The sequence below is a fragment of the Oncorhynchus gorbuscha genome, unplaced genomic scaffold, assembly GCF_021184085.1.
Source record: "Oncorhynchus gorbuscha isolate QuinsamMale2020 ecotype Even-year unplaced genomic scaffold, OgorEven_v1.0 Un_scaffold_643, whole genome shotgun sequence".
Taxonomy (NCBI): domain Eukaryota; kingdom Metazoa; phylum Chordata; class Actinopteri; order Salmoniformes; family Salmonidae; genus Oncorhynchus; species Oncorhynchus gorbuscha.
The window spans coordinates 192,501-216,422 of NW_025745750.1; the positions used below are offsets into that span (position 1 = coordinate 192,501).

The 23,922-nt window shown below is 45.6% G+C and overlaps 1 protein-coding gene across 1 annotated transcript in view; it reads right to left on the minus strand.

Annotated features, from left to right (window-relative positions):
• Positions 1-23,922, minus strand: part of kiaa1549lb (KIAA1549-like b) — a gene marked incomplete at its 5' end in the record, with an annotated part of 191,024 nt that overhangs the window by 154,236 nt on the left and 12,866 nt on the right. The window contains 3 exons of the mRNA XM_046335003.1: positions 108-167; positions 9,739-9,907; positions 12,549-12,682. Coding sequence (XP_046190959.1) covers positions 108-167; positions 9,739-9,907; positions 12,549-12,682 — 363 coding nt within the window. The remainder of the gene's footprint in view (positions 1-107; positions 168-9,738; positions 9,908-12,548; positions 12,683-23,922) is intronic.

Sequence of the window (23,922 nt, forward strand, 5' to 3'; positions counted from 1 at the left end):
GGTTAAAATAAGCACAAAAGACTGTATATACAGAACACATATCAGCAGCTCAACTAGAGAACTTCTCTTCAATAAGCCAATAAGGAGAGAAACAATAAGACAATTACCTGTGATTACCCAGAAGTCTCTGGTAGCGATTGAGGTATTGAGGTTGTGGTATTCCAATGCTGAAAAAGAACAGAGGAACAGCATGACTGGCCTGACATTTCTTCTTTATGTGAGTCAAAACCATTTCTGTCAAGCTCTTTATGAATTTAACTCAGGTCAGAACTACATTGGTGCTTTGAGTGACGCGATTTTTCCTTGTGAAAACATCACTGCAGTGGTACTGAGAGTTTACAGTGGAACAACTTAAACCTGCCTGTGTCTGTGTGTCATAGAGTTTCTTATACTGAGAGTTTACAGTGGAACAACTTAAACCTGCCTGTGTCTGTGTGTCATAGAGTTTCTTATACTGAGAGTTTACAGTGGAACAACTTAAACCTGCCTGTGCCTGTGTGTCATATAGTTTCTTATACTGAGAGTTTACAGTGGAACAACTTAAACCTGCCTGTGTCTGTGTGTCATATAGTTTCTTATACTGAGAGTTTACAGTGCAACAACTTAAACCTGCCTGTGTCTGTGTGTCATAGAGTTTCTTATACTGAGAGTTTACAGTGGAACAACTTAAACCTGCCTGTGCCTGTGTGTCATATAGTTTCTTATACTGAGAGTTTACAGTGGAACACCTTAAACCTGCCTGTGCCTGTGTGTCATAGAGTTTCTTATACTGAGAGCTCTGGCTGAGTGTCTCACTGTGAGAGCTGATATCTGCATGGGCTCTACCTCTCTTCTGGTTGTCTGTTGAGTTTCCCAGGCTTTAGCTAGGTTACATATTTCCTGCCTGATTAAGTACTGGGGCTGGCACAGTGGTTTGGGGGGCATGCTGTTTCACTGGCCTATGAAATCAGACACGGTACAGAAAGAGAGACAGCGGTAGAGTTGTATAGAGTGAGAGAGACATCTGGTTCAGGTGTCACAAACAAACTGGCAGTGATAACAGCTCTAAAATGGCTGTCCGGCTGCGAGTCTGGCACTAGTGCCCCCCTCCTCTCCATTCTCAGCACGTCCCCAAACATCCTCTACACATCTATCTGGGGGGTTCTTTTACTTCCGGCGCCGACTGAGATGGCCGCCTCGCTTCGCGTTCCTAGGAAACTATGCAGTTTTTTGTTTTTTTTACGTGTTATTTCTTACATTAGTACCCCAGGTCATCTTAGGTTTCATTACATACAGTCGAGAAGAACTACTGAATATAAGATCAGCGTCAACTCACCATCAGTACGACCAAGAATATGTTTTCCGCGACGCGGATCCTGTGTTCTGCCTTACAAACAGGACAACGGAATGGATCGCATGCAGCGACCCAAGGAAACGACTCCGAAAAAGAGGGAAACGCGGCGGTGTTCTGGTCAGACTCCGAAAAAGGGCACATCGAGCACCACTTCCCAGTATTCTTCTTGCCAATGTCCAGTCTCTCGACAACAAGGTTGATGAAATCCGAGCAAGGGTGGCATTCCAGAGGGACATCAGAGACTGCAACGTTCTTTGCTTTACGGAGACATGGCTTACTGGGAAAACGCTATCCAGGGCGGTGCAGCCAACGGGTTTCTCCACGCATCGCGCCGACAGAAACAAACATCTCTCTGGTAAGAAGAGTGGCGGGGGCGTATGCCTCATGACTAACGGGACATGGTGTGATGAAGGAAACATACAGGAACTCAAATCCTTCTGTTCACCTGATTTAGAATTCCTCACAATCAAATGTAGACCGCATTATCTTCCAAGAGAATTCTCTTCGATTATAATCACAGCCGTATATATCCCCCCCAAGCAGACACATCGATGGCTCTGAACGAACTTTATTTAACTCTTTGCAAACTGGAAAACATTTATCCGGAGGCTGCATTCATTGTAGCTGGGGATTTTAACAAAGCCAATCTGAAAACAAGACTCCCTAAATTTTATCAGCATATCGATTGCGCAACCAGGGGTGGTAAAACCTTGGATCATTGTTACTCTAACTTCCGCGACGCATATAAGGCCCTGCCCCGCCCCCTTTCGGAAAAGCTGACCACGACTCCATTTTGCTGATCCCTGCCTACAGGCAGAAATTAAAACAAGAGGCTCCCACGCTGAGGTCTGTCCAACGCTGGTCAGACCAAGCTGACTCTACACTCCAAGACTGCTTCCATCACGTGGACTGGGACATGTTTCGTATTGCGTCAGATGGGAATATTGACGAATACGCTGATTCGGTGTGCGAGTTCATTAGAACGTGCGTCGAAGATGTCGTTCCCATAGCAACGATAAAAACATTCCCTAACCAGAAACCGTGGATTGATGGCAGCATTCGCGTGAAACTGAAAGCGCGAACCACTGCTTTTAATCAGGGCAAGGTGTCTGGCAACATGACTGAATACAAACAGTGCAGCTATTCCCTCCGTAAGGCTATTAAACAAGCTAAGCGTCAGTACAGAGACAAAGTGGAATCTCAATTCAATGGCTCAGACACAAGAGGCATGTGGCAGGGTCTACAGTCAATCACGGACTACAAGATGAAATCCAGCCCAGTCACGGACCAGGATGTCTTGCTCCCAGGCAGACTAAATAACTTTTTTGCCCGCTTTGAGGACAATACAGTGCCACTGACACGGCCTGCAACGGAAACATGCGGTCTCTCCTTCACTGCAGCCGAGGTGAGTAAGACATTTAAACGTGTTAACCCTCGCAAGGCTGCAGGCCCAGACGGCATCCCCAGCCGCGCCCTCAGAGCATGCGCAGACCAGCTGGCCGGTGTGTTTACGGACATATTCAATCAATCCCTATACCAGTCTGCTGTTCCCACATGCTTCAAGAGGGCCACCATTGTTCCTGTTCCCAAGAAAGCTAAGGTAAATGAGCTAAACGACTACCGCCCCGTAGCACTCACTTCCGTCATCATGAAGTGCTTTGAGAGACTAGTCAAGGACCATATCACCTCCACCCTACCTGACACCCTAGACCCACTCCAATTTGCTTACCGCCCAAATAGGTCCACAGACGATGCAATCTCAACCACACTGCACACTGCCCTAACCCACCTGGACAAGAGGAATACCTATGTGAGAATGCTGTTCATCGACTACAGCTCGGCATTCAACACCATAGTACCCTCCAAGCTCGTCATCAAGCTCGAGACCCTGGGTCTCGACCCCGCCCTGTGCAACTGGGTACTGGACTTCCTGACGGGCCGCCCCCAGGTGGTGAGGGTAGGCAACAACATCTCCTCCCCGCTGATCCTCAACACGGGGCCCCACAAAGGTGCGTTCTGAGCCCTCTCCTGTACTCCCTGTTCACCCACGACTGCGTGGCCACGCACGCCTCCAACTCAATCATCAAGTTTGCGGACGACACAACAGTGGTAGGCTTGATTACCAACAACGACGAGACGGCCTACAGGGAGGAGGTGAGGGCCCTCGGAGTGTGGTGTCAGGAAAATAACCTCACACTCAACGTCAACAAAACTAAGGAGATGATTGTGGACTTCAGGAAACAGCAGAGGGAACACCCCCTATCCACATCGATGGAACAGTAGTGGAGAGGGTAGCTAGTTTTAAGTTCCTCGGCATACACATCACAGACAAACTGAATTGGTCCACTCACACTGACAGCGTCGTGAAGAAGGCGCAGCAGCGCCTATTCAACCTCAGGAGGCTGAAGAAATTCGGCTTGTCACCAAAAGCACTCACAAACTTCTACAGATGCACAATCGAGAGCATCCTGGCGGGCTGTATCACCGCCTGGTACGGCAACTGCTCCGCCCTCAACCGTAAGGCTCTCCAGAGGGTAGTGAGGACTGCACAACGCATCACCGGGGCAAACTACCTGCCCTCCAGGACACCTACACCACCCGTTGTTACAGGAAGGCCATAAAGATCATCAAGGACATCAACCACCCGAACCACTGCCTGTTCACCCCGCTATCATCCAGAAGGCGAGGTCAGTACAGGTGCATCAAAGCTGGGACCGAGAGACTGAAAAACAGCTTCTATCTCAAGGCCATCAGACTGTTAAACAGCCACCACTAACACTGAGTGGCTGCTGCCAACACACTGTCATTGACACTGACCCAACTCCAGCCATTTTAATAATGGGAATTGATGGGAAATGATGTAAATATATCACTAGCCACTTTAAACAATGCTACCTTATATAATGTTACTTACCCTACATTATTCATCTCATATGCATATGTATATACTGTACTCTACATCATCGACTGCATCCTTATGTAACACATGTATCACTAGCCACTTTAACTATGCCACTTTGTTTACTTTGTCTACATACTCATCTCATATGTATATACTGTACTCGATACCATCTACTGTATGCTGCTCTGTACCATCACTCATTCATATATCCTTATGTACATGTTCCTTATCCCCTTACACTGTGTATAAGACAGTAGTTTTGGAATTGTTAGTTAGATTACTTGTTGGTTATCACTGCATTGTCGGAACTAGAAGCACAAGCATTTCGCTACACTCGCATTAACATCTGCTAACCATGTGTATGTGACAAATAAAATTTGATTTGATTTGATTTTATTTTATTCCTTTCTAAAGATTTGCAAGCCTGTCACATCACCCTCTACCACTGTATGAGTGAGTAGGGGAACAACGGATGCTCTGGCCTGTTACCCGTTACTACTGCAGGGCTGTCAGCACAATATCTTTAACACTGTCCAATACTGTAGCCTCAACAGTGCACAATCATGCTGCTTAATCTGTGATGATGTTTCACATAAACCTCAGAGCTCCACTGCTGAAGTTAGAGAGGCCAAGGGATGAAAAACACAGCATTCTGAAAGGTATTTGTTGGGTGGATTTAAAAGGATGTGTGTGATTCCCTTGTTGAATATAGGAAAACAACATGTGCTCTAAACAGTAGTTTAGAAGTCAAACACTCATCAAATATTCAACAAGTGAATGTGTGTTGTGATGATTCTTTACTTGATGAGTTGTTTGGTTTTCCGTCATCCACATTCTGGTTAATCTATCTATCTATCTATCTATCTATCTATCTATCTATCTATCTATCTATCTATCTATCTATCTATCTATCTATCTATCTATCTATCTATCTATCTATCTATGAACAGTCTGAAAAATCCCCTGACCTTCCCTGGAATTCTCCAGGCTGAAAACAGTAACGTTGGAAGTGGAGAGTGAGATTTAGGGCCGTCTCTGTCTGAACATGGCCTGAGGTGTTCTACTGTGCACACTGATAAACCCCCCACTGTTAATTATTTACTGTGGTAATTGCCTTTGAAGAGTGGAGCCAGCCGCTGCCAACATATGGCAGAGACCTTCCTCACCTCCCTATAAAACTGTAATATTACGAATGGCAGAGACCTCCCTCACCTCCCTATAAAACTGTAATATTACGAATGGCAGAGACCTCCCTCACCTCCCTATAAAACTGTAATATTACGAATGGTAGAGACCTCCCTCATCTCCCTATAAAACTGTAATATTACGAATGGCAGAGACCTCCCTCACCTCCCTATAAAACTGTAATACTGTAATATTACGAATGGCAGAGACCTCCCTCACCTCCCTATAAAACTGTAATACTGTAATATTACGAATGGCAGAGACCTCCCTCACCTCCCTATAAAACTGTAATATTACGAACGGCAGAGACCTCCCTCACCTCCCTATAAAACTGTAATACTGTAATATTACGAATGGCAGAGACCTCCCTCACCTCCCTATAAAACTGTAATATTACGAATGGCAGAGACCTCCCTCACCTCCCTATAAAACTGTAATATTACGAATGGCAGAGACCTCCCTCACCTCCCTATAAAACTGTAATATTACGAACGAGACCTTCCTCAGTAATATTACGACCTTCCTCACCTCCCTATAAAACTGTAATATTACGAATGGCAGAGACCTCCCTCACCTCCCTATAAAACTGTAATATTACGAATGGCAGAGACCTCCCTCACCTCCCTATAAAACTATAATATTACGAAGGGCAGAGACCTCCCTCACCTCCCTATAAAACTGTAATATTACGAACGGCAGAGACCTTCCTCACCTCCCTATAAAACTGTAATATTACGAATGGCAGAGACCTCCCTCACCTCCCTATAAAACTATAATATTACGAAGGGCAGAGACCTCCCTCACCTCCCTATAAAACTGTAATATTACGAATGGCAGAGACCTCCCTCACCTCCCTATAAAACTATAATATTACGAAGGGCAGAGACCTCCCTCACCTCCCTATAAAACTGTAATATTACGAACGGCAGAGACCTCCCTCACCTCCCCATAAAACTGTAATATTACGAATGGCAGAGACCTCCCTCACCTCCCTATAAAACTGTAATATTACGAATGGCTTAGACCTCCCTCACCTCCCTATAAAACTGTAATATTACGAATGGCAGAGACCTCCCTCACCTGCCTATAAAACTGTAATATTACGAATGGCAGAGACCTCCCTCACCTGCCTATAAAACTGTAATATTACGAATGGCAGAGACCTCCCTCACCTCCCTATAAAACTATAATATTACGAAGGGCAGAGACCTCCCTCACCTCCCTATAAAACTGTAATATTACGAACAGCAAAGACCTCCCTCACCTCCCTATAAAACTGTAATACTGTAATATTACGAACAGCAAAGACCTCCCTCACCTCCCTATAAAACTGTAATATTACGAACGGCAGAGACCTCCCTCACCTCCCTATAAAACTGTAATACTGTAATATTACGAATGGCAGAGGTACAAAACCAACAGGGCAAACTCTCATCTCTCTCTTTCCCTCTGATGAATCTAAACCAACAAGGCAAACTCTCATCTCTCTCTTTCCCTCTGATGAATCTAAACCAACAAGGCAAACTATCTCTCATCTCTCTCTTTCCCTCTGCTGAATCTAAACCAACAAGGCAAACTATCTCATCTCTCTCTTTCCCTCTGCTGAATCTAAACCAACAAGGCAAACTATCTCATCTCTCTCGTTCCCTCTGCTGAATCTAAACCAACAAGGCAAACTATCTCATCTCTCTCGTTCCCTCTGCTGAATCTAAACCAACAAGGCAAACTATCTCATCTCTCTCTTTCCCTCTGATGAATCTAAACCAACAAGGCAAACTATCTCATCTCTCTCGTTCCCTCTGCTGAATCTAAACCAACAAGGCAAACTATCTCATCTCTCTCGTTCCCTCTGCTGAATCTAAACCAACAAGGCAAACTATCTCATCTCTCTCTTTCCCTCTGATGAATCTAAACCAACAAGGCAAACTATCTCTCATCTCTCTCTTTCCCTCTGCTGAATCTAAACCAACCAGGCAAACTCTCTCTCATCTCTCTCTTTCCCTCTGATGAATCTGCTTCCTGTCTTCAACTCTGTGCTTCTCGCTCCCCTCAGTCTTCCTCTTGTGCTATTTTACTCACTATTCTACACTGTCCCCACCCCTTCTCTGTGCCCACAGGAAATGATGCTCATCACTTGATTTATTCACAGCACAAAGTGGAGGGTCAGCGCAACACTCATTAACATTCATGCTTCTTGTCTGGCCCATGCTGTCCAATGTAAACCAAGCAGCCATCTGCCCACCCCTTAATGATACAGTAATGATGCTAGCAGATGTACTGTATGTCAGAGCACAGCCCCGTGGCGCAACCCTCTCGTAAACAGGGTCACATGGGTCACCCCAAATGCATCTTGGGTAGTCATGGATCAAGGGTGAGGGGTGACCCCGGTGTGAGTTTCGGAGGAGAAGTAGGTGCCGCTCTTCCCAGATGTTTGGAAAACTGTCTGATGCAGAGAACGTCTTGGACCAGCGTCTCAGAATGGCATTTCTCTCTGTGCTGATCGGAGCATTCGTTTGTTCGTTCTCCCAGTTCAAATGGAGGGAGCAGGCAGACGGTAGACTAGAAGAGTGTACTGGGAACGTTGTTTACTCACACCGTTTCCCTGTGACTGCTCATTCGTCCTTTAACATACACAGCTGCTATAGGGAGGGAACACTGGAGCAGCCTAGTTAGATGTGGCCTGTCCTTACAGAGGAGGATGAGGAGGCAGGGGGTAGCTGTACCTTAGCATCCAGTGCTTACAGAGGAGGAGGAGGAGGAGGAGGAGGGGAGGCAGGGGGTTAGCTGTACCTTAGTATCCAGAGCTTACAGAGGAGGAGGAGGAGGAGGGGGAGGCAGGGAGTTAGCTGTACCTTAGCATCCAGAGCATACAGAGGAGAAGGATGAGGGGGAGGCAGGGGGTTAGCTGTACCTTAGCATCCAGAGCTTACAGAGGAGGAGGCTAGCTGTACCTTAGCATCCAGAGCTTACAGAGGAGGAGGAGGAGGAGGCTAGCTGTACCTTAGCATCCAAAGCTTACAGAGGAGGAGGAGGGGGAGGCTATCTGTACCTTAGCATCCAGAGCATACAGAGGAGGAGGAGGAGGCTAGCTGTGCCTTAGCATCCAGAACTTACAGATGAGGAGGAGGAGGAGGCTAGCTGTACCTTAGCATCCAAAGCTTACAGAGGAGGAGGAGGGGGAGGCTATCTATACCTTAGCATCCAGAGCATACAGAGGAGGATGAGGAGGAGGCTAGCTGTACCTTAGCATCCAGAGCTTACAGAGGAGGAGGAGGAGGCAGGGGGTTAGCTGTACCTTAGCATTCAGAGCTTACAGAGGAGGAGGAGGGGGTGGCAGGGGGTTAGCTGTACCTCAGCATCCAGAGCTTACAGAGGAGGAGGAGGCTAGCTGTACCTTAGCATCCAGAGCTTACAGAGGAGGAGGAGGAGGCTAGCTGTACCTTAGCATCCAGAGCTTACCGATGAGGGGGAGGCAGGGGGTTAGCTGTACCTTAGCATCCAGAGCTTACAAAGGAGGAGGGGGTGGCAGGGGGTTAGCTGTACCTTAACATCCAGAGCTTACAGAGGAGGAAGAGGAGGAGGGGGAGGCAGGGGGTTAGCTGTACCTTAGCATCCAGAGCATACAGAGGAGGAGGAGGAGGCTAGCTGTACCTTAGCATCCATAGCTTACAGATGAGGAGGAGGAGGCTAGCTGTACCTTAGCATCCAGAGCATACAGAGGAGGAGGAGGAGGAGGAGGAGGCTAGCTGTACCTTAGCATCCAGAGCATACAGAGGAGGAGGAGGCTAGCTGTACCTTAGCATCCAGAGCTTACAGAGGAGGAGGAGGAGGCTAGCTGTACCTTAGCATCCAGAGCTTACAGATGAGGAGGAGGAGGCTAGGTCTACCTTAGCATCCAGAGCTTACAGTACAGTGACTCAATCATTTTTTAAAAAATGCATTGTTGTAGAGGGCAACAGTCACGAACATGGCTGAGCAACAGTCACAAACATCCAATTACTCAAAGGGCTTGAGAACGTCACTCGTCCTTGTTATTCTATACAAGTCCTTCCAGTACCTCAGTCCTTCTTCTGAAGAGACCCATGCTACTCACTGCTATAAATACCCAGACAGAAGTGTGTCATGCAGGCTATATGAAACCCACAGGGGTGTCTAGGGAGTAGTATGAAGTTGGCACGTAGACTCTGATCTCAGGTCAGTTTTGTATTTCAATCCCAATAAAGGTAACGGGGGGTAACCTGATTCTAGATCTGTTTCTGGGGACACATGATGTGGATCATGAGGATAGAGGGCATCGAGGAGGCACTAGGACACTTACGTTCAGCAATGACCAGCGGTGGGTAGAACAGGAAGTAGCCGACCATCTCGGCGGTCAGCTGACCCAGGAGGTTCGAGGCGGCGGTGCCGTTGAGAGGGGCGGTCCCGTTCCTCACCATGTAGACCAGAGACACAGCAGGAGAACCAACTGACTGAGAAACACCAAGCATCTAGAGGACAGGGAGATGGAGAGAGGGAGATGGAGAGAGGGAGATGGAGAGAGGGAAATGGAAAGAGGGAGATGGAGAGAGGGAGATGGAGAGAGGGAGATGGAGAGAGGGAGATGGAGAGAGAGGACATGTAGATGGAGAGAGGGAGATGGAGAGAGGGAGATGGAGAGAGGAAGAGAGATAGAGAGATGGAGAGAGGGAGATGGAGAGAGGGAGAGAGATGGAGAGAGGGAGAGAGATAGAGAGATGGAGAGAGGGAGATGGAGAGAGGGAGAGAGATAGAGAGATGGAGAGAGGGAGATGGAGAGAGGGAGATGGAGATGGAGAGAGGGAGATGGAGAGAGGGAGATGGAGAGAGGGAGGGAGATAGAGAGATGGAGAGAGGGAGATGGAGAGAATGAGATGGAGAGAGGGAGATGGAGAGAATGAGATGGAGAGAGGGAGATGGATAGAGGGAGATGGAGAGAGGGAGATGGAGAGAGGGAGATGGAGATGGAGAGAGGGAAATGGAGAGAGGGAGATGGAGAGAGGGAGATGGAGGGAGAGAGGGAGATGGAGAGAGGGAGATGGAGAGAGGGAGATGGAGGGAGAGAGGGAGATGGAGGGAGAGAGGGAGATGGAGAGAGGGAGATGGAGAGAGGGAGATGGAGAGAGGGAGATGGAGAGAGATAGAGAGATGGAGAGAGGGAGATGGAGAGAATGAGATGGAGAGAGGGAGATGGAGAGAGGGAGATGGAGAGAGGGAGAGAGATAGAGAGAGAGGACAGGGAGATGGAGAGAGGGAGATGGAGAGAGGGAGATGGAGAGAGGGAGAGAGATAGAGAGAGAGGACAGGGAGATGGAGAGAGGGAGATGGAGAGAGGGAGATGGAGAGAGGGAGATGGAGAGAATGAGATGGAGAGAGGGAGATGGAGAGAGGGAGATGGAGAGAGAGAGATGGAGAGAGGGAGATGGAGAGAGGGAGATGGAGAGAGGGAGATGGAGAGAATGAGATGGAGAGAGGGAGATGGAGAGAGGGAGATGGAGAGAGGGAGATGGAGAGAGGGAGATGGAGAGAATGAGATGGAGAGAATGAGATGGAGAGAGGGAGATGGAGAGAGGGAGATGGAGAGAGGGAGATGGAGAGAATGAGATGAAGAGAATGAGATGGAGAGAGGGAGATGGAGAGAGGGAGAGAGATAGAGAGAGAGAGGGGAGGGGGAAATAGAGACAAAGTTGCACAACATAATTTCAATTTAGATCAATCTACTTTAATGTTTAATAAGTTACAGAGGAGGTATAAAATGTATTGGCATAATTAGCATAACAAAAATATGCTTAAATCCATAAAGATATTACAACGGCTGTCAAGAGTGAAACTGACAAGCCATTCGCCACTGTGAAAGTGCTTATAACGTCAACTACACAAAACCTAAAAACGAAACCTTGACATACATACATAATATAGTGGACATGTTACCACGGCAGCTAGGAAGCTCATTAAAACAACACAAACACTGTATCCCTAAACACATCAGTTCAGATCAGAGAACAGCTTCTATTTACAATGGCACATGAACAATGCACTTAGGAATGATAATTATGCTCCAATTATACACAGCTTGCATTTTGCTTTGCTAGTGCCAAACCTCTTCAACTGCAGAGCTGTGTCTGTGAAAACGGTAGGAGCAAAATGCTTTGAGATTTAATCCACACAAACTGTGCCACACATCAAAATGACCAATCGGACGACCCATATTTAGACTCTTTGCATTTGTTTGTACTGAAGTTTAATGTCACAACATCTCAAATAAGCCACAACAAGGCATCAACACAAGTCTGGTATAAATATCAACTGTTCCTTCAATTTGAAACAGTTAGAAGTCAAATCCCTACTTCCAAACCGTCCCGCCCTGATCTGTTTCACCTGTCCTTGGCTTGTCTCCACCCCCCTCCAGGTGTCGCCCATCTTCCCCATTATCCCCCGAGTAGTTAAACCTGTGTTTTCTGTCTGTATGTTGTCAGTTTGTCTTGGTTGTCAAAAGTCAACCAGCGTTTTTGTATCAACTCCTGCTTTTCCCCAGTCTCTCTTTTCTCGTCCTCCTGGTTTTGACCCTTGTCTGTCCTGACACTGAGCCCGCCTGCCTGACCACTCTGTCTGCCCCTGAGCCTGCCTGCCTGACCACTCTGTCTGCCCCTGAGCCTGCCTGCCTGACCACTCTGTCTGCCCCTGAGCCTGCCTGCCTGACCACTCTGTCTGCCCCTGAGCCTGCCTGCCTGACCACTCTGTCTGCCCCTGAGCCTGCCTGCCTGACCACTCTGTCTGCCCCTGAGCATGCCTGCCTGACAACTCTGTCTGCCCCTGAGCCTGCCTGCCTGACCACTCTGTCTGCCCCTGAGCCTGCCTGCCTGACCACTCTGTCTGCCCCTTAGCCTGCCTGCCGTCCTGTACCTTTGCCCTTATTGCTGTATAAACATTGTCACTTCAACAAGGTCTGCATCTGGGCCTTTATCCTGATACAAACAAGAAATAATCTGTGGTGGGAAGCTTTGATAAGAGTATCTAGAGATTTAGGCTGTGTATTAGGATATGAAGTCACCACCTCCACAGGTCACAGGGTTACTGAGTGAGGAGGAGGCCATTGTACTATAATATCTCTACCTGGACAGAGAGTCTGGTGTGGACGTCCAGGACTTTGGCCTGGGCCTCAGAGAACACGTTCTCCAGCCTCTGTTCCATCATCTGCGAGAACCGACAGGAACGCGGGTCATCTCCTGGACCTACAAAGCGCAAAACTGGAGAGAGAACACCCATTGAGATCATAGAACATGAAGAACATCAGGGCAGAGTAACTGTAGATCGATACTCAACCCCATCAATATGAGCTGGTATATGAACACAGAGCAGACTAATGTCCTGCAGTCTCCTTAATAACATGTCTGGTATATGAACACAGAGCAGACTAATGTCCTGCAGTCTCCTTAATAACATGTCTGGTATATGAACACAGTGCAGACTAATGTCCTGCAGTCTCCTTAATAACATGTCTGGTATATGAACACAGAGCAGACTAATGTCCTGCAGTCTCCTTAATAACATGTCTGGTATATGAACACAGAGCAGACTAATGTCCTGCAGTCTCCTTAATAACATGTCTGGTATATGAACACAGAGCAGACTAATGTCCTGCAGTCTCCTTAATAACATGTCTGGTATATGAACACAGAGCAGACTAATGTCCTGCAGTCTCCTTAATAACATGTCTGGTATATGAACACAGAGCAGACTAATGTCCTGCAGTCTCCTTAATAACATGTCTGGTATATGAACACAGAGCAGACTAATGTCCTGCAGTCAATAAGAGCAGAACTAATGTCCTGCAGTCTCCTTAATAACATGTCTGGTATATGAACACAGAGCAGACTAATGTCCTGCAGTCTCCTTAATAACATGTCTGGTATATGAACACAGAGCAGACTAATGTCCTGCAGTCTCCTTAATAACATGTCTGGTATATGAACACAGAGCAGACTAATGTCCTGCAGTCTCCTTAATAACATGTCTGGTATATGAACACAGAGCAGACTAATGTCCTGCAGTCTCCTTAATAACATGTCTGGTATATGAACACAGAGCAGACTAATGTCCTGCAGTCTCCTTAATAACATGTCTGGTATATGAACACAGAGCAGACTAATGTCCTGCAGTCTCCTTAATAACATGTCTGGTATATGAACACAGAGCAGACTAATGTCCTGCAGTCTCCTTAATAACATGTCTGGTATATGAACACAGAGCAGACTAATGTCCTGCAGTCTCCTTAATAACATGTCTGGTATATGAACACAGAGCAGACTAATGTCCTGCAGTCTCCTTAATAACATGTCTGGTATATGAACACAGAGCAGACTAATGTCCTGCAGTCTCCTTAATAACATGTCTGGTAATATGAACACAGAGCAGACTAATGACTAATGTCCTGCAGTCTCCTTAATAACATGTCTGGTATATGAACACAGAGCAGACTAATGTCCTGCAGTCTCCTTAATAACATGTCTGGTATATGAACACAGAGCAGACTAATGTCCTGCAGTCTCCTTAATAACATGTCTGGTATATGAACACAGAGCAGACTAATGTCCTGCAGTCTCCTTAATAACATGTCTGGTATATGAACACAGAGCAGACTAATGTCCTGCAGTCTCCTTAATAACATGTCTGGTATATGAACACAGAGCAGACTAATGTCCTGCAGTCTCCTTAATAACATGTCTGGTATATGAACACAGAGCAGACTAATGTCCTGCAGTCTCCTTAATAACATGTCTGGTATATGAACACAGAGCAGACTAATGTCCTGCAGTCTCCTTAATAACATGTCTGGTATATGAACACAGAGCAGACTAATGTCCTGCAGTCTCCTTAATAACATGTCTGGTATATGAACACAGAGCAGACTAATGTCCTGCAGTCTCCTTAATAACATGTCTGGTATATGAACACAGAGCAGACTAATGTCCTGCAGTCTCCTTAATAACATGTCTGGTATATGAACACAGAGCAGACTAATGTCCTGCAGTCTCCTTAATAACATGTCTGGTATATGAACACAGAGCAGACTAATGTCCTGCAGTCTCCTTAATAACATGTCTGGTATATGAACACAGAGCAGACTAATGTCCTGCAGTCTCCTTAATAACATGTCTGGTATATGAACACAGAGCAGACTAATGTCCTGCAGTCTCCTTAATAACATGTCTGGTATATGAACACAGAGCAGACTAATGTCCTGCAGTCTCCTTAATAACATGTCTGGTATATGAACACAGAGCAGACTAATGTCCTGCAGTCTCCTTAATAACATGTCTGGTATATGAACACAGAGCAGACTAATGTCCTGCAGTCTCCTTAATAACATGTCTGGTATATGAACACAGAGCAGACTAATGTCCTGCAGTCTCCTCCTTAATAACATGTCTGGTATATGAACACAGAGCAGACTAATGTCCTGCAGTCTCCTTAATAACATGTCTGGTATATGAACACAGAGCAGACTAATGTCCTGCAGTCTCCTTAATAACATGTCTGGTATATGAACACAGAGACAGACTAATGTCTGGTATATGAACACAGAGCAGACTAATGTCAGTCTCCTTAATAACATGTCTGGTATATGAACACAGAGCAGACTAATGTCCTGCAGTCTCCTTAATAACATGTCTGGTATATGAACACAGAGCAGACTAATGTCCTGCAGTCTCCTTAATAACATGTCTGGTATATGAACACAGAGCAGACTAATGTCCTGCAGTCTCCTTAATAACATGTCTGGTATATGAACACAGAGCAGACTAATGTCCTGCAGTCTCCTTAATAACATGTCTGGTATATGAACACAGAGCAGACTAATGTCCTGCAGTCTCCTTAATAACATGTCTGGTATATGAACACAGAGCAGACTAATGTCCTGTCTGGTAGTCTCCTTAATAACATGTCTGGTATATGAACACAGAGCAGACTAATGTCCTGCAGTCTCCTTAATAACATGTCTGGTCTCCTTAATAACATGTCTGGTATATGAACACAGAGCAGACTAATGTCCTGCAGTCTCCTTAATAACATGTCTGGTATATGAACACAGAGCAGACTAATGTCCTGCAGTCTCCTTAATAACATGTCTGGTATATGAACACAGAGCAGACTAATGTCCTGCAGTCTCCTTAATAACATGTCTGGTATATGAACACAGAGCAGACTAATGTCCTGCAGTCTCCTTAATAACATGTCTGGTATATGAACACAGAGCAGACTAATGTCCTGACAGTCTCCTTAATAACATGTCTGGTATATGAACACAGAGCAGACTAATGTCCTGCAGTCTCCTTAATAACATGTCTGGTATATGAACACAGAGCAGACTAATGTCCTGCAGTCTCCTTAATAACATGTCTGGTATATGAACACAGAGCAGACTAATGTCCTGCAGAATAACATGTCTGGTATATGAACACAGTAATGTCCTGCAGTCTCCTTAATAACATGTCTGGTATATGAACACAGTGCAGACTAATGTCCTGCAGTCTCCTTAATAACATGTCTGGTATATGAACACAGTGCAGACTAATGTCCTGCAGTCTCCTTAATAACATGTCTGGTATATGAACACAGAGCAGACTAATGTCCTGCAGTCTCCTTAATAACATGTCTGGTATATGAACACAGAGCAGACTAATGTCCTGCAGTCTCCTTAATAACATGTCTGGTATATGAACACAGAGCAGACTAATGTCCTGCAGTCTCCTTAATAACATGTCTGGTATATGAACACAGAGCAGACTAATGTCCTGCAGTCTCCTCATGTCTGGTAATAACATGTCTGCAGTAATAACATGAACACAGAGCAGACTAATGTCCTGCAGTCTCCTTAATAACATGTCTGGTATATGAACACAGTGCAGACTAATGTCCTGCAGCCTCCTTAATAACATGTCTGGTATATGAACACAGAGCAGACTAATGTCCTGCAGTCTCCTTAATAACATGTCTGGTATATGAACACAGAGCAGACTAATGTCCTGCAGTCTCCTTAATAACATGTCTGGTATATGAACACAGTGCAGACTAATGTCCTGCAGTCTCCTTAATAACATGTCTGGTATATGAACACAGAGCAGACTAATGTCCTGCAGTCTCCTTAATAACATGTCTGGTATATGAACACAGTGCAGACTAATGTCCTGCAGTCTCCTTAATAACATGTCTGGTATATGAACACAGAGCAGACTAATGTCCTGCAGTCTCCTTAATAACATGTCTGGTATATGAACACAGTGCAGACTAATGTCCTGCAGTCTCCTTAATAACATGTCTGGTATATGAACACAGTGCAGACTAATGTCCTGCAGTCTCCTTAATAACATGTCTGGTATATGAACACAGAGCAGACTAATGTCCTGCAGTCTCCTTAATAACATGTCTGGTATATGAACACAGTGCAGACTAATGTCCTGCAGTCTCCTTAATAACATGTCTGGTATATGAACACAGTGCAGACTAATGTCCTGCAGTCTCCTTAATAACATGTCTGGTATATGAACACAGTGCAGACTAATGTCCTGCAGTCTCCTTAATAACATGTCTGGTATATGAACACAGTGCAGACTAATGTCCTGCAGTCTCATGTCTGGTAATAACATGTCTGGTATAACATGAACACAGTGCAGACTAATGTCCTGCAGTTTCCTTAATAACATGTCTGGTATATGAACACAGGGCAGACTAATGTCCTGCAGTCTCCTTAATAACATGTCTGGTATATGAACACAGTGCAGACTAATGTCCTGCAGTCTCCTTAATAACATGTCTGGTATATGAACACAGTGCAGACTAATGTCCTGCAGTCTCCTTAATAACATGTCTGGTATATGAACACAGTGCAGACTAGACTGTCCTGCAGTCTCCTTAATAACATGTCTGGTATATGAACACAGTGCAGACTAATGTCCTGCAGTCTCCTTAATAACATGTCTGGTTTGATTTGAACTTATCAGACTAATGTCCTGCAGCTAGCTGGTACATAGACTAGTCCTCCTTAATAACATGTCTGGTATATGAACAAGTGCAGACTAATGTCCTGCAGTCTCCTTAATAACATGTCTGGTATATGAACACAGAGCAGACTAATGTCCTGATAATTGCTGGTATATGAACACAGAGCAGACTAATTAGACGTCCTGCAGTCGCCATGTCTGGTATATAACACAGAGTCTTCACTAGCACAGAGCAGACTAATGTCCACTGATTAATAACATGTCTGGTAAATGAACACAGAGCAGACTAATGTCCTGATTAGTTTAACATGTCTGGTATATGAACACAGAGCTGTCTTTGCATGTCTTCAGTAGACATCCTGCATCCAAGATAATGTCTGGTTTAGGTTTACAGTGTGTAGTCTAATGTCCTGATTATCTTAATAACATGTCTGGTATATGAACACAGAGCAGACTAATGTCCTGCAGTCTCCTTAATAACAACTGTAGGTGACTCTGCTATATGAACACAGAGCAGACTAATGTCCTAGCCAATAACATCTCTCTGTAACACAGAGCAGACTAGAACTCAACTAATGTCCTGGTCTCACTCACAGGTAGTATCAATAACATTTTCACTTCATTTCATTACAGTACAACGGTTTGATTTGTTTGATCACAGAGCTAGCTACTCCTAATAACATGCTAGCTACAGAGCAGACTAGCCTGCAGTCTTTAACATGTATCAAAGATAATTGTATATGAACACAGAGCAGACTTTTCTAGGTCTGGTATATGAACACAGAGCAGACTAGCCATCTATTAATAACATTCTTTTAACACAGAGCAGACTAATGTCCTGCAGTCGTAATAACATGTCTGGTATATGAACACAGAGCACTGCTCCTTAATAACATGCTGGTAGCCAGAGCAGACTAATGTCCTGCAGTCTCCTTAATAACATGTCTGGTATATGAACACAGAGCAGAAACTAATGTCCTGCACTCAACATGTCTGGTAACGACTTGATTAGTGTAATGTCCTGCAGTGTCATATGAACACAGAGCAACCTGCAGTCTCCTTAATAACCTGGTACTGCCAGCTGGCTGGTATATGAACACAGAGCAGACTAATGTCCTCATTTTAATCATTTTAGTCAATAAGATTCAGAGCAGACTAATGTCCTGCACTCCTTAATATGTCTGGTAACTTCTCCTGAATAACATGTCTGGTATATGAACACAGAGACTAATGTCCTGCAGTCTCCTTAATAACATGTCTGGTACTTGTCATTCCAATCTCCTTTGCATTCCTTAGCCTCTTCTGTAGCCTGTCAGACTAATGTCTGTTTATCCTGTTCTGTCCTCTCTGCACAGACCATACAAACAGCAGACTAATGTCCTGCAGTCTCCTTAATCACATGTCTGTGAACACAGTGCAGACTAATGTCCTGCCTCTAATAACATGTCTGGTCCCAGACGCGCACTCCTTAATAACATGTCCACAGTGGAGTCTCCTTAGGTATATGAACCAGGTAGCCTCTGGAACTGAACAATCTGCAGGTCAACAAGGCAGAGTTCATCTCAGCCTGCAGTCTCCTTAATAACATGTCTGGTCCAGTCCCTGCAGTCTCCTGTAGTCACTTCTTGGCACTGACTCCTTAAAACATGGATCACACAGACAGACACTGTCCTAGTCTCCTTAATAACATGTCTCTATTCGTCCGCCCACTGGTATGTTCTAATGTCCTGCAGCAATAACATGTCTGGTACCCCAGAGACTAGCGTCTGGTCTGGTATGGTGGCACAGGACTAATGATCCTCATCTCTCCCCTGCAAGTGGTCATTAACATGTCTTTATCCACAGACCCATCTGTCCTATCGCCTCCTTTGAATTCCATGTCTGTCACAGTTACACAGAGCCCTTTCAAGCTATATGAACACAGTGCAGACTAACATCCTTATCATTTATATGAACACAGAGCAGGTTGTCCTCCTTAATAACATGTCTGGTATATGAACACAGTGCAGACTCCTCAATAACATGTCTGCCTTGATAAGCTCCTTTCCTGAGGACACAGGCTCACCTCTCACAGTTCTGGGCGAATAACTTTGGTAACACAGTGCAGACTAATGTCCTGTCTAACATGTCTGGTTGACTCTTTCCTCTAACATGTCCTTCTTTGAACACCTCCTCAGTCTCCTTAATAACTTTATGACCTCAGTCCCTCTAACATGTCTGGTATATGAACACAGGCAGACTAATGTCCTGCTCGACCTCATCTTTACTAGATGCTGTTCTTCCACTAACATGTCTCATTGCAACTCCCACAGAGCCAAGTCTCCGAACACTGCCTTGTATCCTTTTTCCTCTCGCTCTCATCCAACACCTCCCACACTGCCCCTAATAACATGTCTGGATGGTATAATGTCCTGCAGCCATGTCCCAGACTAATGTCTCTCATGTCCCCAGACTAATGTCCTGCAGTTAATAACATGTCTGGTATATCTTCCATCCTATCATCTCTTCCCTCCGCTCAAAACATGTCTCCACACAGACTATCTCCTGATTCTGCCTCCTCAACCCTCCTGGTATATGAACACAGAGCAGACTAATGTCCTGCATCCCTTGACTCTCTATGTCCCCTATCCTCCAGGCCAGAGCAGACTCGGTCCTCCCCTCCCACAGCTCCGTGGCTGGTATATGAACGATGACTCATGCCTGAGTCTCACAGAATGAACAGGGACTAATGTCCTGCAGTCTCCTTAATAACATGTCTGGAGAACACAGAGCAGACTAATGTCCTCCCCTTAATAACATGCGGACCTGGCATCCTTAATAACATGTCTCCTATATGAACATTTTCCAGACTCTGTCTCTGCTGCTTAAAGCCACTTTCTACCACGCTAAATTCCAAGCATCTGCCTCTAACCTAGGAGCAAGCTCTTTGCCACCTTGTCCTGCAGTCTCCTTAATAACATGTCTGGTATATGAACACAGAGCAGACTCCTCCTGCAGTCTCCTTAATAACATGTCTGGTATCCTGAATCCTCCACAGAGCAGACTAATGTCCTGCAGTCTCCTTAATAACCCCACAGAGCAGACTCCTCCCTCTCTGCAGATGACTTCCTGTCAAACATTTTGAAAAGAAGGTCGACGACATCCGATCCTCGTTTGCTAAGTCAAATAACATGTCTGGTTCTGCTCACACTGCCCTACCCTGTGCCTCTGACTCTCTTTCTCCCAGACTAATGTCTCTCCAGATGAACATCTCACAGCAGTCTTGTCTCCTTAATGTCCACAGTGCAGACTAATGCCTGCCCAACAACATGTCTGGTATATGAACACAGTGCAGACTAATCCCTGCAGTCCTCTGTCTTATATCCAGACCATTTCCGGAGAACACAGAGCAGACTAATGTCCTGCACCTCAGTGCCTCCTGCAGTCTCCTTAATAACATGTCATCCCTGAACACAGTTGCAGACTAATGTCCTTCAGTCTTCAATAACATGTCTGGTATATGAACACAGAGCAGTTGCACACAGAGCCTTCTGAAAAAATGTCTGGTATATGAACCTACAGACTAATGTCCTGATCCCTCCGATGTCAACAATTAACAGACCAGTATCCCTTCTTGGTATATGAACTTTTCTCTCCAAAACTCTTGAACACAGTGCAGACCTAATGTCCAGCTCTCCTTATCTCTCTCTGAATGACCTTCTCTGGTATATGAACTGAACAGTCTCCTTAATCCAAATCAGTCAGGTTTCAAGACTAATGTCATTCAACTCCTTAATAACTCTCCTCTGTATCATGAGGAACACAGAGCGCTCCGCACTGCTAAAGCTAATCTCTCTCCTCTGCTCTCATCCTTCTAGATCATATCGGCTGCCTTCGATACTGTGAACCATCAGATCCTCCTCTCCACCCTCTCTGAGTTGGGCATCTCTGGTATATGAACACGCTTGGACTTGTCCTGTCCTACCTGACAGGTCTGGTCCTAACCAGGTGGCGTGGCGAGAATCTGTCTCCTCACCACGTCTGCTCTCACCACTGGTGTCCCCCTGGTAGGGCTCTGTTCTTGGCCCTCTCCTATTCTCGCTATACACCAAGTCACTTGGCTCTGTCATAACCTCACATGGTCTCTCCTATCATTGCTATGCAGACAGACACACAATTAATCTTCTCCTTTCCCCCTTCTGATGACCAGGTGGCGAATCGCATCTCTGCATGTCTGGCAGACATATCAGTGTGGATGATTTTCACTTCATTTCATTACAGACACCACTACTTAGCTAGCTACATCATCAAAGATAATTGTGTAGTCTAGAGATCACCACCTCAAGCTGAACCTCGGCAAGACGGAGCTGCTCTTCCTCCCGGGGAAGGACTGCCCGTTCCATGATCTCGCCATCACGGTTGACAACTCCATTGTGTCCTCCTCCCAGAGCGCCAAGAACCTTGGCGTGATCCTGGACAACACCCTGTCGTTCTCAACTAACATCAAGGCGGTGGCCCGTTCCTGTAGGTTCATGCTCTACAACATCCGCAGAGTACGACCCTGCCTCACACAGGAAGCGGCGCAGGTCCTAATTCCCAGGCACTTGTCATCTCCCGTCTGGATTACTGCAACTCGCTGTTGGCTGGGCTCCCTGCCTGTGCCATTAAACCCCCCCTTCAACTCATCCAGAACTGTTCTTCAGCCCGCTGGTGTTCAACCTTCCCAAGTTCTCTCACGTCACCCCGCTCCTCCGTTCTCTCCACTGGCTTCCAGTTGAAGCTCGCATCCGCTACAAGACCATGGTGCTTGCCTACGGAGCTGTGAGGGGAACGGCACCTCAGTACCTCCAGGCTCTGATCAGGCCCTACACCCAAACAAGGGCACTGCGTTCATCCACCTCTGGCCTGCTCGCCTCCCTACCACTGAGGAAGTACAGCTCCCTGTGCTCTGCTCAGCCCAGTCAAAACTGTTCGCTGCCCTGGCCCCCCCAATGGTGGAACAAACTCCCTCACGACGCCAGGACAGCGGAGTCAATCACCACCTTCCGGAGACACCTGAAACCCCACCTCTTTAAGGAATACCTAGGATAGGTTAAGTAATCCCTCTCATCCTTCTAGATCCACCCCCTCCTAAGTTTTAGATGCACTATTGTTAAGTGACTGTCCCACTGGATGTCATAAGGTGAATGCACCAATTTGTAAGTCGCTCTGGATAAGAGCGTCTGCTAAATGACTTAAATGTAATGTAAATGTAATGTCCTGCAGTCTCCTTAATAACATGTCTGGTATATGAACACAGTGCAGACTAATGTCCTGCAGTCTCCTTAATAACATGTCTGGTAAATGAACACAGTGCAGACTAATGTCCTGCAGTCTCCTTAATAACATGTCTGGTAAATGAACACAGAGCAGACTAATGTCCTGCAGCCTCCTTAATAACATGTCTGGTAAATGAACACAGTGCAGACTAATGTCCTGCAGTCTCCTTAATAACATGTCTGGTATATGAACACAGAGCAGACTAATGTCCTGCAGTCTCCTTAATAACATGTCTGGTATATGAACACAGAGCAGACTAATGTCCTGCAGCCTCCTTAATAACATGTCTGATATATGAACACAGAGCAGACTAATGTCCTGCAGTCTCCTTAATAACATGTCTGGTATATGAACACAGAGCAGACTAATGTCCTGCAGTCTCCTTAATAACATGTCTGGTATATGAACACAGAGCAGACTAATGTCCTGCAGTCTCCTTAATAACATGTCTGGTATATGAACACAGAGCAGACTAATGTCCTGCAGCCTCCTTAATAACATGTCTGGTATATGAACACAGAGCAGACTAATGTCCTGCAGTCTCCTTAATAACATGTCTGGTAAATGAACACAGTGCAGACTAATGTCCTGCAGTCTCCTTAATAACATGTCTGGTAAATGAACACAGTGCAGACTAATGTCCTGCAGTCTCCTTAATAACATGTCTGGTATATGAACACAGAGCAGACTAATGTCCTGCAGTCTCCTTAATAACATGTCTGGTATATGAACACAGAGCAGACTAATGTCCTGCAGCCTCCTTAATAACATGTCTGGTATATGAACACAGTGCAGACTAATGTCCTGCAGTCTCCTTAATAACATGTCTGGTATATGAACACAGAGCAGACTAATGTCCTGCAGTCTCCTTAATAACATGTCTGGTATATGAACACAGAGCAGACTAATGTCCTGCAGTCTCCTTAATAACATGTCTGGTATATGAACACAGTGAAGACTAATGTCCTGCAGTCTCCTTAATAACATGTCTGGTATATGAACACAGAGCAGACTAATGTCCTGCAGTCTCCTTAATAACATGTCTGGTATATGAACACAGTGCAGACTAATGTCCTGCAGTCTCCTTAATAACATGTCTGGTATATGAACACAGAGCAGACTAATGTCCTGCAGTCTCCTTAATAACATGTCTGGTATATGAACACAGTGCAGACTAATGTCCTGCA